Here is a 13759-nt window from a genome sequence, read left to right on the forward strand (position 1 = left end):
GGTCAGGAACATTCGGAGCTAGCCACGTCTCGCATAGGGTTAAAATGTCAAATCCATAGACCTCGTCGATGTCATGACGGACGTCTGGTAGCTTGGGCTTGAGTGATTGTATGTTCAGATGGCCGACGGTCAGCCGGTGAGTCCCTGTGTCGCCGTGACGCCGCCAGTTAGCTCCGCCCCGACTGCCCCGCCGCCTGGACGCGCCCCTGCCGCCGCGGCGCGGGCCGCCGGTCGGTGCGGCCGCACTAACAGGCTCGCTGACAGGCTCGTTGACAGGTCGCGCCCTGGGGCGCCGCGGGTCGGCTCGGCCGGCGGGCCGCTGCGGCCGATCAGAGGCGGACATCAAAGCGTCCGCCGGCCGCCCCGGACGGCGCGGCCAGGGTCTCACAGCAGGCTGGGCGACGTGAAGCACGACTTGCAGAGCATGCAGCAGGATGAGTAACCTGATGACCATCGCCGCTGCTCCAGGAGTACCGGCGTCCATCTGTATTCCAATGTCCGCTATCGATGTTCCACACCAGTTTTCACACCGATGGATTTAGAGTCACTTAACACGCTCACTTGCACACATGCCACGCGACCGTGACCTCACATTCGTTCTTCAACTATCCAGGAAAGAAGAAGGCACTTGCTCACTCGCACTCTCTCAACACTGTAGGTCGGCACACAGGGGTGGAGAGGAGAGCCGGGAGCGCGAGCGGCCCGTGGCGCTGCGCTCGACCGACAGAAGGCAACTGAGTATGTTTTCTTGATTCTATGGTTCGGCGTGTTTTTATTCAAAATGTATGTATTTCAACGCAGCTTTTGCTATCCAGGGGCGGATCCAGGAAAACTCCAAGGGGAGGGTCATGAATCGAAGTGGTGCCCCTACCTATACCCAAAATTAAAAACTCAACGGATTTCGTCCACTTCATTTTGGTGGTGCCCCCATTTTCAGTTTTTTTTTTCTTTTTATTTTTTATTTTTAGTCAGTATCTTAACTCTTAGCCACAACCACATTTACCAATTGTAAGCAAGTATATATGAATGTGCTATGTGTATATATGTTGTGGAGTGGACGCTGAGTAGTGAGTACTTACCAGGAACGTTATCAGGTAAGCAAATCGTTGTCAGTCCGACGAACTTGACCCTGGCGTCTAAAGGGTCTGTCCTTGACACTTCAGGCTTATCAGGGGCACCAAAGTCCTTCCAGGGACACCACAAACCTGTCAGGGGCACCTACGGCCTTGTAGGGGCGCCACAGGCCCGCCAGGGGCACCACAGGCCTGCCAGAGCAGGGGCACCACAGGTCTAGCAAGTATACACGACAGGCCTGTCAGGGGCACAACGGGCCTGTTGGGCCCATGAGCACCCCTAGGGGCAGGGGCACCACAGTCCTTCCAGGGGCACCGCAGGCCTGTGAGGGGCACCAGCGGCCTAGCTGGGGCACCAGTCAACACAGGCCTGCCAGGGGCACCAGAGGCCTGCCAGGAGCACCACCGACCTCGCAGGGGTAACTTGGGCCTGTCAGGGCCCAGGGGCACCACGGGCCTGTCGAGAGGCACTTCAGGCTTTTCAGGGGCACCATAGTCCTCTCCGGGCGCAGGGGTAGCAGGGGCACCAGAGGCCTGCCAGGGGCACTACAGGCCTAGCAAGGGCACCACTGGTCTATCAGGGGCACCACGAGCCTGTCATAGCCAGGCATCTCAGGCTTGTCAAGGCCCAGGGGCACCACAGGTCTGTGAGGGGGCACCAGCGACCTAGCAGGGGCACCAGTCAACACAGGTCTGCCAGGGGCGCCACAGACCTGCCAGGGGCACCACAGACCTGCCAGGGGCACCAGAGGTCTGCCAGGGGCACCACCGGCCTCGCAGGGGCACCTTGGGCCTGTCAGGGGCACCACGGGCCTGCCGAGGGGCACTTCAGACTTTTCAGGGGCACCAGTCCTCTCCGGGCGCAGGGGTACCAGCGGCCTAGCAAGGGCACCAGGGGCCTGCCAGGGGCACCAGCGGCCTAGCAAGGGCACCAGAGGCCTGTCAGGGGCACCACAGGCCTAACAAGGGCACCACGGGCCTGTCAGGGGCACCTCAGGCTTGTCAGGGCCCAGAGACACCACAGTCCTTCCAAGGGCACCGCAAGCCTGTCAGGGGCACCAGAGGCCTGCCAGGGGCACCACAGGCCTAGCAAGGGCACCACTGGCCTGTCAGGGGCACCTCAGGCTTGTCAGGGCCCAGGGGCACCACAGTCCTTCCAGGGGCATTACAAGCCTGTCAGGGGCACCAGAGGCCTAGCAAGGGCACCACAGGCCTTGCAGGGGCGCCTCAGGCCTGTCAGGGGCACCACGTGCCTGCCGGGGACACTTCAGGCTTGTCAGGGGTGTTACAGTCCTGTCAGGGCCCAGGGGCACCAGGCCCGTGGTGTCCCTGCTAGGCCTGTGGTGCCCCTGGCGGTCCTGTGGTGCCCCTGTCAGGACTGTGATACCCCTGATAGGCCGGTGGTGCCCCTGGCGGGTCTTTGGGCCTCCGGGCCGCAAGGGGGGGGCCATGACCCATGTGACCCCCCCCTTGGATCCGCCCCTGTTGCTATCTGTTTGGCACGAACACATGGATATTATAACGTCTATGCATACAGCATATTATTCCTCAGGTATATAAGGGAAACTGAGCAACAAATGCTCCCTAAATAAAAAGCTCCCTATGTCTCACCAGCAATGTCAATAGTTATTCTATCACATCGCCCCTGTTTGTTAAGTCGAAAATGTGCCAAGTCTCTAAAACGCCAGTGATGCATTGCACACACGCCCTTAAGACTGAAACAGACTCTTTCCGCGTTCAGGAAATCGCATGCGAGAGCCTATTCAAATACATTATAATTCTTCTCGCATCAATCGCTTGCGGGAGGTGCGTGCGATTGATGCGAGAGTGCTTCCATGTATTTGAATAGGCTCTCGCATGCGATTTCCTGACTGCGGAAAGAGTCTGTTTCAGGCTTTAATCGGATAACGAATTGCGAGACAGCCCGCCAGCGCTTCTTCAATGACTTACTTATTTAGGAGGGAAATAACTAACACAAGACACCGATTGTAGTCGCACCTAAATCCACCTCTAATAGCTCTGATCCATTAAGAAATTGCCTGCTTAATATTGACAAGGGACAATAACATAGGCAAGGTGGGGTGCGGGCAGGGAACATGCAAGTTGGAACAGACTTTTCGATCTAGATGCACCTGAGTTTTGTCATTTCTGTAATCAGAAATCTAAGGACCTGATTTTATAATTTGTTGTGGAGGTTTATGCGGTGTTGGCTTCCTTCCCATTCCGTATTTGATTTAGCTATGTCTTTCAACTGATCATGAGAAGATGCATCACCGAACACCAAGGCTTGAGAATTCTTAGTTTGATGATTTGTTGTTGTGCATTTCTGATTCCCATGACGTCAGTAAAATCATGAATTTATTCAACCGAAAATGGCATTCTGGTATAAGAACGTGTAAACGACGCTATAAGTATGATGAAATGGCGGCATCGTCTGGCTATCTCGGAACATTTATCAGAATGTCGGATTCACGATTGATTTCTTGCACAACGATCTGTGTCCAAATCAGTTTTGCATTTATATGGCATCGAAAACGGATCGGAAATGCATCTCGTGTTTGGCTGTTTACAGAAGTGATTGTGAAATGCAGGGTGCAGTGTCGAATGATTTCCCCGCTTCGCCGCAAACTGCAAACTGTCGACCAACGATTGTCAATCACCAGCCACCAGTCACCACTCATCAACCATCAACACCTGTCGGCTGTCAACCATCAACTGTCAGTCACCAGTCACCAACCACCAACCTCAGACCACCAACCATCAACGCTTCACCATCAACCATCAACCTAAAAGTCAACCTTCAATTGTAAATCACTTATCGGTGACACTCTGCCCTCACCACCATTTCTTTCCCCACCATCAACCGTTCTTACTAACGCTTCACTAGCGCTAACTCGTTAATCTATCTCTTTTCCCGCAGATACAACGGCGCAATATTCGTGCTGACGTACTTCCTACCGCTGACCGCTACCACCTACTGCTACACGCGAATGTCAGTGGAGCTCTGGGGAAGCCAGTCCATCGGAGAGGCAACGCCGGTTCAGATTGAGAGCGTCAACAGCAAACGACGGGTGAGCTAACGCGGAGCTGGAGTCAGTCAAGGGTGAGCTAAGTAGAGTCAGGGTGCAAAAACAGAGTTTAGATTATTGCCAGGTGAGGTGATCCAAGCACTGAAGGCTGAAGCAAAGCAGAGCTAGGAATAATGCCATTTCTTTTGTGGCTATTTATTATCAACACTTTTGAGTGCACTGCGTGCAATATATTTTCTATAGATCATGTAAATAGCCACAAATATTTTTCCAGTTTCGTCATGATCTGGCCAAACTGCAGTGTGTTTTCATCAACATCTGTTTCATATTTCATATATGACCAGGGCCATCTCCCCTCACATAAGGTTATGTTGCCACAAATGTATCAGGTCGTTAATGATTGTCTCTGTCTCTCTCGGACCGCCCAGATGATATGATCATCTAGTTAATAGTCTGCTCCCCACACATAGTTACATAATCTATGATCTTCCCTATCTCAGTCAGTATACCCCGCCCCCTGGTTAGTGGTTAGCTCTCTCCCCAGAGATTGATGCATCATCGGAACAGAATAGCTCAGAAAGCTTAACTTCATGTCTTTCTCTGTCCATTCGAACGTCTTCATGAAATGATCATGACTCAATGCTATCTTTCTCTTTGTGGTAGGTGGTCAAAATGATGATCGTTCTGGTGGCCATCTTCGCCGTTTGCTGGCTGCCCTACCAAGTCTACTTTCTTGTGATTCCGCTCTTTTCCGAGCTGACCCACGAGCCCATAGTGCAAGAGGTGTTTTTAGGTAAGTAGAAATCGTAATGAGGTTTCCTTGTGTGCTGTTTTATCTGTTTTATTGGTGTTTTTATTCAGGCCATGGGACGTTTTCAGCGGAAATCGTGAGTGTTGTCAATGCTATGTCAGTTATTGCCCGATGTTTTTGTGAGACTTCCGTCTGTTGCATCAACTAGTTGTCTGGGGAATGTTTGGAATGGTTGGAATGTTTCAATCAACGCTACTGGCAGCGTTTTCGACCGACCATCGGCCATAATTTATTCCATAGATTGTCATACCACTAGTTGCAACTGAACAGCAGGTGTAGAATGGTCTTCTCTAGATATACATTCCTTGAAGCGTTTTTCATAATCGTTGTTCCGCCTAGTGTAAGCCGTGTTTGTACGTTTGGCACCTGACACCTTAGTAGTCTCATTTGCAAGTGAGGCGGTGGAATGTCATCTCGGTTCCAAATTTCTTAACAGGCTTATATCAACACAAATAACTGTTTACATAGACGCAAATGGCTTTTTGGGTTCCACGAGCACATAACAATTTCGCAAATTATCATTAATTATATGGGCTATGTAACTGTGCTTTCATTGGGATCATTTATTCATGACTTAAAAGCACCGTTTCTTGAGAAAAGTTGGCATGAAATTCGGCTTCTCAGAAACTCAACAATGCTTCCGGTCCTGGAACTATTTCAGCGTACAATTTACTCCGCAGACTGTTACAGAATACTCAACGTCACTCTCTGTATTCATTGCCTGGCGCAAACGCTAAAGATTATCTGATGTTTACTTCACAAATCCCGTGCTCAGGCCCGGCAGTTTTCGGGTTAACATTCTATCTCAGACAGTTTGCGTCTTTATTCTCATGCCGTGAGCCTACCGGAAGACGAATTACTGATGCTACGATATGGTGCTGTTATAAGGCCTGACCTGCATATTACATGCACCAAACCCACACACTTTTCAGAAGCAACTTGTGTCGTGGTTTGTTGTTGGTTTGGTGTGTGGGGAGTAACGAACTTCTGTGTTGATTTCAGGTATATACTGGCTCGCAATGAGTAATTCTATGTACAATCCTATCATCTATTATTGGATGAATTCTAGGTGAGTACAGCACGGTGCTAGAGTGAGAGTATGCTATAGAGTCCAGTGCCGCAGTAATAAAGAACGCTTCGCTCCCCAATCGGTCTGACATATACTCGTACTGACCCACCTATGAAATTTTACGTAACCAGGAACTAGTTTATGAAAGTGACACAGTCGATGATTGTGTTGGAGGGAAACTTTGCATCGCTTTCCCAGAGATGCTTAATTTTTTACGTAGCTGCTGACATCATATTTACAGTTCAGTGGGCCTTAATAATAAATTTATAAGCCCAACGTTCCTCACTTACTCAACCCAACTGAAAATTTTATTACACCAGCGTCATGATATCATCTTTGTAGCCTCATCAGTACGTTACCTAGTAACCTTGCCTTCTGTCAACATAATACAAGCTGTGTCTGCAACATTCACGACTCCCTTTCCTGCACAAAACCCCTTATGGATCTTCTCTGTCAAAACTTGCTAGACCCTCTTCTCCTCTATCTAAATATCTTGTTCCCCCTCCACAGATTCCGTATGGGATTCCAGCGCGTATTCCGCTGCGCCGGCCGCATTCCTCAAGGGAACGCCGCGCCGCAGTACCGTCAGAGGAGTAGCCACCAGACTACAAGAGTGACAATGAGTGACCTGAAGAGCTGTACTGCGACAGCGACAAACGGGACGGCAGGGCGGACCGGCACTGAGCTCGCTCTGCTGCATAATAGTGGTAAGAGGGGAGGAGAGAGAGAGAGAGAGAGAGAGAGAGAGAGAGAGAGAGAGAGAGAGAGAGAGGGAGAGAGAGAGAATGATAGAGAGAGAGAGAGAGAGAGAGAGAGAGAGAGAGAGAGAGAGAGAGAGAGAGAGAGAGAGAGAGAGAGAGAGAGAGAAGAGAGAGAGAGGCAGACAGAGTAGGGAAGGAGGAGGGAAAGAGGAGGGAGGGAAGCCGGGATGCAGTTTGAGTTAGAGGGCCACAAAACGCGATGCCTCTGACTCCAATTTCTAAGCAGTCGAAGTGACTGTACCGTAAAACTTGACATCACTGTTCGCGAAGTGAAAGCCTCTCACTTACTCTGTTATACTACCTAAGCTTATATCAAGCGTATCTTACGACAATCAAGCTGTTCATGGCGATGTTATATCCAAAGAAATTGTCAACAGTTCCTCGTCAGGGGCCGATGAATGATGATTTATATTTCACACTAGAACTGACCTACATTTGAGTCTCAGAACTTCCGAGTGACAAATCGAAGTTTTTAAGGCGACGCCCTTTGACGAGCGCAGCACACGCAGAAGCGTTATGGCGATTTCAAACGACGCTGTCGCCTTTGCCAGAAGGCATTAGTCATTCCTAGCACTGCTGATGTCAACAAGACTTCTTTGTTTGATGTCTCGTTGGTTATTGCCTTTTATGGCATGCCTTTTATGGGAGACTGTAAAAATGACGCGTAAATCATTTTGTCCTTCAAATGTTTTGACTTCCGGGGTCAGCATTTCGATTGGCAAGGAGCTTTCGTCCTCACCAGCACTATCATAGGTGCTAACTAGATAATGAATTTACTGACAGCTCACAACAACATTATTTGCTTTCATCAACATTTTATGCCAGTAAACCTATTTTTTTATGCTTTTGGTCTAAAAGTAGCATTAACTGGGACAATAAATAGAGGTTTTCTCATGTACAGAGTAAGTGAACATTATTCGACTTATAATTTTTTGTCCTCATTTTCGTCCCGTCTCGCTTCCGTAATCATCAAATTGAGTTCGTAACCCAAACTTCGATGGACTCCTACTAGGGTTCCTACTACATTTATCAAATAATACCATTCCCGGGGCCATTAATCTTCATCAATCACGTCTCCCCGATGGAACCAACTCTCCCGCTGCTGATGGCCTTTTGCCGTCACCCGCCTTCCCGGCGCTACCTTTTGTTCGTCCCCTCTGCTCTGTCTTTGGAGAGGGGTTATCTACCTTTCTCACTTTTTTGTTACTCTGGCTTCCTCCGCTTCTCTCTCTCTCTCTCTCCTTCTTCCTCTCTCTCTCTCTCTCTCTCTCTCTCTCTCTCTCTCTCTCTCTCTCTCTCTCTCTCTCTCTCTCTCTCTCTCTCTCCTTCCTCTCTCTCTCTCTTTCTCTCTCTCTCTCTCTCTCTCTCTCTCTCTCTCTCTCTCTCTCTCTTTCTCTCTCTCTCTCTCTCTCTCTCTCTCTCTCTCTCTCTCTCTCTCTCTCTCTCTCTATTTCTCTCTCTCTTCCTCAGTGATTAGAGGCCCTCTCTCCCTACCATCGCCAGCTCTTTCCTTCAGACCGTCGCCAGTTCTTGCTCTCACCTCTTGCCATACTAATGCGTCCAGCTGAGCCCTGGTGAATTCCCCGGTCTCATAACTCAGTCGGCGCCTACCGAAAAGCGACACACAGACGGCGTTTGGATGTGACCTGCTCCATTTATGGATGTCCGGAGTGGCGTCGTGAGCGGGAGAGAGTGGGAGGGATGGGGAGAGAGTGGGAGGGCTGGGCCGTGTCTATTGCCCAGCTACGTGGACCTGGACATGTTTTAAGCCATGATATGTTTTATTGGGTTTGGCCTGATTGAAATGCTCCCGTGGGTTTTGAATTCGAAACCTCCTGATCGGAGAAGAGATCAGCACCTATTCACTTTGTAGGCATGGCTTAGCCTCACGGCTGTGGTATCAATCATCAGTAAATTGAGAAAAAGCGGGCAAAACTCTATCAATAAGGCGCTATTATAAAAAAAAAATCGCGAAACATACGAGTACATTACACGGCTGTCCCATTTCGCGGCACTTTTCTGCCGCGTATATACTGCAATCCATATTATCTTAGGTTACATGTTATACAGGATAACCATTTATCACTACTTGACTTGGTTGACATCCCATACTGCACATTCCTTGTGAATCCATTAGAAGCTCAGTACTCGGTATACGCTGCACAATTGATCAACGATCTTCCGCACAGAGGAGATACATAAGATCTTACCCACGAGACCGTCGTTTCCGCGTCGCAGATTGCTCTCTGCCGCGCGTCGGTCGCCATATTGTGCTATCCATCTACGCCAGGCGGTGGCATATGCGGCGCGATAGCGATGTTTATGGAGCGGCCCACCGGTGGCGGCGGCGGCATGAGTGGCGCAGTAGCGTTGATAGTGGCGCACACCAGGCGTGCACGCTACACACATCATGAGTCGTATGCGGCGCACTGGGGTTAGAGGAGATTATCATTCGGTTTTAGTTAGACAGTTAGGTGCCACAAAACAGTGAAACCGCATAGCTTGAGAAGTGGTGACTAATTGATAAGCTTTACCGTGAAATGTCTTCATGCATTGCTGGAATATTAGACTTGTGAGGTATACACATTACATTAACCCGCGCACCGACGGGGGTCTGCGCCAACTTCGTACCGACGGGGGGGGGGGGGCGGATGACCGCCCCCCCCCCTGAGATCTCGAGAACGAAGCAAGATAGCGACAAGCGGTAAACGGCATGGGATACGCACGGACAAGGTCTACAATTTTTACACAGGTCATTTTCAGGTCAGGTCAAAGATGACGTCACAGGGGTCAAAAAAGTCAAAATGGCGGCGCTAGTTATGGAGAGAGTTTTTCTCGAATAACTCTCGAACTAGTCAATATAGGAACAAACTAAGGGCATCATCGTGATCCTCTCGTCAATCCGCATCGAATGGTATATATGTTGACCTCGAAAGGTCAAGGTCAAAGGTTGACGTCAGGTCACGTGACCTCGAGGTCATCATGTATATCATTCGATGCGCCTTGACGAGATGAACACAATGAGACCATCCGCGCGGCTGTATCTTGTTCCTGTACGGAGTTATTATCAAAAAACCGCTGGTGACCTTTGATGACGTCACATGACCTTACAGCTGCCCAACAGCAAAACAGACCTCAAGGTAGTGAAGGTTGATCGTATATGAGGTCATTTATGATTTATGGGGCCATTCCGACCCGTTTTAGTGGTAAAAACAGGGAGTTGATTTTTTCCCCATTGACTTATAATGGCCAGGTCGAGAAATTGACCTGACCTTAGGTCATCGATATCAAAATTCCGAGATACACAAATTGTAACTACTAATGACCTTATAACATCCTGCGACTTTCAAAGGCCTCCGACATCTACTGTAGCTCTGGCACGGTGACAAAGTTTCAAAAAAGTGACTTGAGGTTGGGTCATTCAAAGTGACTTGCGGAACTGACCTAAAAGTTAGGAGGTTCAAACTTGCACACCATGTGCAAAATTGATGAGAGAATAGTCGTACCAAATTTCGCGGCGCGCTATTCGCGAAAAACCTCAGGGGGGGGGGCGGATATCCGCCCCCCCCCCGTCGGTGCGCGTATTAACTTTAGCATAACACCGCGTTACATGACCAGTATAACGCCTTTTGGGGCGACTAACGGAGCGAGCGAGAGGGTGAGCCTTGCACGTGCGAAATTTCGAGGGGTACCTCCAGCTGACTTGTGCACGGCACCCTACTAACCGGTCTCTAGCGATGTGCCAAATTTGAGCACAATCGGCCCAGCCGTTCTCGAGATCTGGGAGCGACACCCTGCACGTGCGCACGTGCAAAATGGGTCCCAACTGACTTTTGCACGGCACCCTACTAACTGTTCCCTAACCGTGTACCAAATTTGAGCGCAATCGGATCAGCCGTTCTCGAGATCTGGAATCGACCCCTGCACGTGCGCACGTGCAGCAGCACCCCAACTCTGGCACATGGATATGCAGTGCCTAGTGGGTGCCTACCTACATGCCAACTTTCAGCGCAATCGGCCCAGTAGTTACCGAGATATTGCAACAATTACAAAACTGACACCTCTTCGTTTTGCACGTGGCACGTGCATAAGGGGTCACCCACATGCATCGGGAATAGTCCAATACTTGGTAGAAGGAATGAAGCTACCCTACAAAAATTACCGCGTGTAAATCGGTCAAGTGGTTGCTGAGATATAAGCCTCGCAAAAGCGTCGGCCGGCCGCTCATACTCAGAAATTTCTGTTAATCTAAGGAAAGACTACGCTCGCTTCGCTCGCTCCGTAATTAGTGTTTCTGTCGCATTATCACATCTCGTGACTAGTATATTTTGGAAAAAGATCGCAACATTTGTTATATTGTAAATAATAATAAATATGTAATATGTAGTACAAAGGTCAACGGTTACCTATTATTTCTTCTGGGATGGGACATTGTTAATGCCGTCTTTCCGCATGTCAGGAATGATCCTAACAACCATCTCGCAATTTTCCGTCTGCTATTTATCCCCTAGTCCAATAACACACCTTCCTGAAAGACTCTTCATGCTTCACAGACAGCAAACGGCCTCATCTTTGGTGCCCTGCTTACGTTATTCACGCTCGCGTGTTCTTTTTCTTTGCGCGCGTCCATCAAAGGCGCAGTGTTTTTCGCTTGGGTGCCATCTCCGTGTTGATTGACTAGCCAATGCGGATGGATGCGTATCAGCTATCTGCTCAATAAGGGCTCCCTGGCAACAGGTGTGTATCCACGCATTCAGTGGCAAGCGGCGGAATGGATTGGTGAATTGGTAATTTGAATCCTTCTCTGATCACTAGCATTCCAAGGATTGGGAGCGTGTGCCTATCCGTGATGATATAATCCGTGCCGGGCCGGAGCTCGGTGCCAACCATACCGGGTACAACAATCCAACAACCCAACTTGAAGAGGAAATATCATGAATGAAAATAAGCTAGTTTAAATCAATAAATTACAAAACACTTGTGCAAGCTACGATAGTTACTGAAGGATATGGACATTGCACATAAGTGATCGTAGCCAGCAATCAAAGTCGAAATATCCAGTGCTTAGTTTACAGCTCGTCAATACACATGCAGTGCTAGCTGCTAAGCGAGGAAGCAAAGCTAGTTTAAAAAAATAGCTAGCGTGAATGAAGTTAGTTACTTACCTACTTCGAGCTTCCCTTCTTCCTTCAGTGACCGAGCTCTATCGGTATTGCCACACCGCCATCATTCTTAGATCGCCTCCAATCTTTTGTAGTGTAGTTTCGCTCGTCAAAGGTGACTGATTCTGCCTACTACTGTCTTCTCTCGTATGTTTTGCTGTGAGCTAGTGTAGATATGCTAGAATCACCGGTTGTAGTACTAACAAAAACACGTAACATTAACGTAAACTAACATTTATCAACTCAAGTTCGAATAACGTAGCAGGCAGCAGCCAAGTTAGATTTGCAGCAGCTGGCATTTCTGCTTGTCCAGCATACACATACACTGTACTAACATTTTCATAATTTCTGTCTGTTGCCAGCTTCCAAGTTGAACGGTCGGAGCAACAACGTCTGAGGACAGCACTCGACATCACTTCCGACTCATCATATCCGGTTAAGTACTTCCGGTTCTGCGTCTGCCACCGGAAGCAGTGAACTTCCGGTGACATGTCAACGGAAGTAGCGGATTTCCGGTGACATTCCTGGCTGCATTCATCATGAGGATAGCAAGAGTGGTGACCATAAGGTCCGAATGGATCCTCTACTACACCGGATGCCACTCACTTCCGGTTCTTCTAAAGGCTTCTTCCGGCTCTTAACGTACCGTACCCCACTTCCGACTCTCTGGGTAAAGTTTTGAGCGACGCAATGCTGCAAGTCAGCGGCTTGCAAGGGAAGCTGAAGGTACGAATGCCATTCGAAGTTCGATCGATGTAGTAACACCGGATAACTCGACGAACAAACCAAGACCCCATGTCACCCGGTACAACACGAGCCGTGGTAAAACTCAACAGCAGAAAGCTTCCCTAAGCCACCGGGGTCACTGAAGACATCTGGTACAACAATCGCCATGGTACGGCGACAGTCGCGATTTTCCTCGCAGAAGTGACGACCCGGTTGGAGTGCGGCTGCGGGGTCACACACTCGATGACCTTTCTCTTCAGCTGACCACTGAAGCGACGCTACTGGTGATTTGCATGTCACCACTGGTGTATCCACGCTGTTTCCGGAACACTGTCCGCAAGTGTGTCCGAAGTTGTGTCCGTACCACAGGTCCTGCACAAACTACAAACATGTCGGCGTAGTTATAAACTCAGAGAAGTGCTGAAAAAATAGCTGACGCTGGCGCAAACGACAGGAATGTGGACACCTACCTAATAGACGCTGTTCTCAGTGAGCTGGGTGGTCATCGATAATGTCTGAGACTGGTGTGTGCAAAGCAGTGGTGCACCTAAGCTATCGCTATGGACTGGAGTGTAGTGATGGGGCTGGAGAGGACTGTGCGAGGAAGAAACACCAAGTGTGGAATTACTCAGTACAGACTGCAGAGCGACGCTGGGAAAAGTGAGGGAGGTAGAGGGAGACTCGAAAGCAGGTGAGCTCAGGGTAGAGTGAAGGAGGAATCTGGATAGAGTGAGAGAGGAAGAGGGACGCTCAACGAGTGCGGCGTTGATAGATCGTAACGATGCGACGGGAAATATTCGCGACTCGGGACAGGAAGTGATCGTGAACACGGCTGGGTTTGGGGAACTGACAAAACCGGAAAGCGTGAGCCAGATGGCTGGCTGCGGCGGCTCAACATAGCAGAATTCATGGATTTCTGTCTACCGCCTCTGCAGCCACCAGGCCAGTTCACAACCGGACGTATGCTGGTCATGACTAGCAAATGAACTGTCATAAACCTGACGGCAGTGGCGCGGGAACCGGGGGGGCTAGGGGGGGCTGAGCCCCCCCAGCTTTTCGGCTGGGGGGGCTCGTAATGTATTTGAGCCCCCCCCAGCTGGAGGAATCGAAATCGGAAAATCTACCAAC

The 13759-nt window shown here is 49.6% G+C and overlaps 1 protein-coding gene across 2 annotated transcripts in view; it reads left to right on the forward strand.

The window, feature by feature from the left end:
* The window catches only part of LOC122376367 (tachykinin-like peptides receptor 99D), a 55460-nt gene extending 41824 nt beyond the window's left edge, over window positions 1-13636 (forward strand). Inside the window, exons 6-10 of one of the 2 annotated variants that reach the window (XM_043356193.1) lie at window positions 3994-4144; window positions 4766-4895; window positions 5916-5982; window positions 6493-6689; window positions 12268-13636. In XM_043356193.1, coding sequence (XP_043212128.1) covers window positions 3994-4144; window positions 4766-4895; window positions 5916-5982; window positions 6493-6689; window positions 12268-12302 — 580 coding nt within the window. In that variant the 3' untranslated portion in view covers window positions 12303-13636. Of the gene's footprint in view, window positions 1-3993; window positions 4145-4765; window positions 4896-5915; window positions 5987-6492; window positions 6690-12267 lie in introns of those variants that run through there. The other variant, XM_043356194.1, reaches the window with a different exon arrangement.
* The last annotated feature ends 123 nt before the right edge of the window (window positions 13637-13759 follow it).

The sequence above is a fragment of the Amphibalanus amphitrite genome, unplaced genomic scaffold, assembly GCF_019059575.1.
Source record: "Amphibalanus amphitrite isolate SeventyFive unplaced genomic scaffold, NRLGWU_Aamphi_draft 002114F_arrow, whole genome shotgun sequence".
Taxonomy (NCBI): domain Eukaryota; kingdom Metazoa; phylum Arthropoda; class Thecostraca; order Balanomorpha; family Balanidae; genus Amphibalanus; species Amphibalanus amphitrite.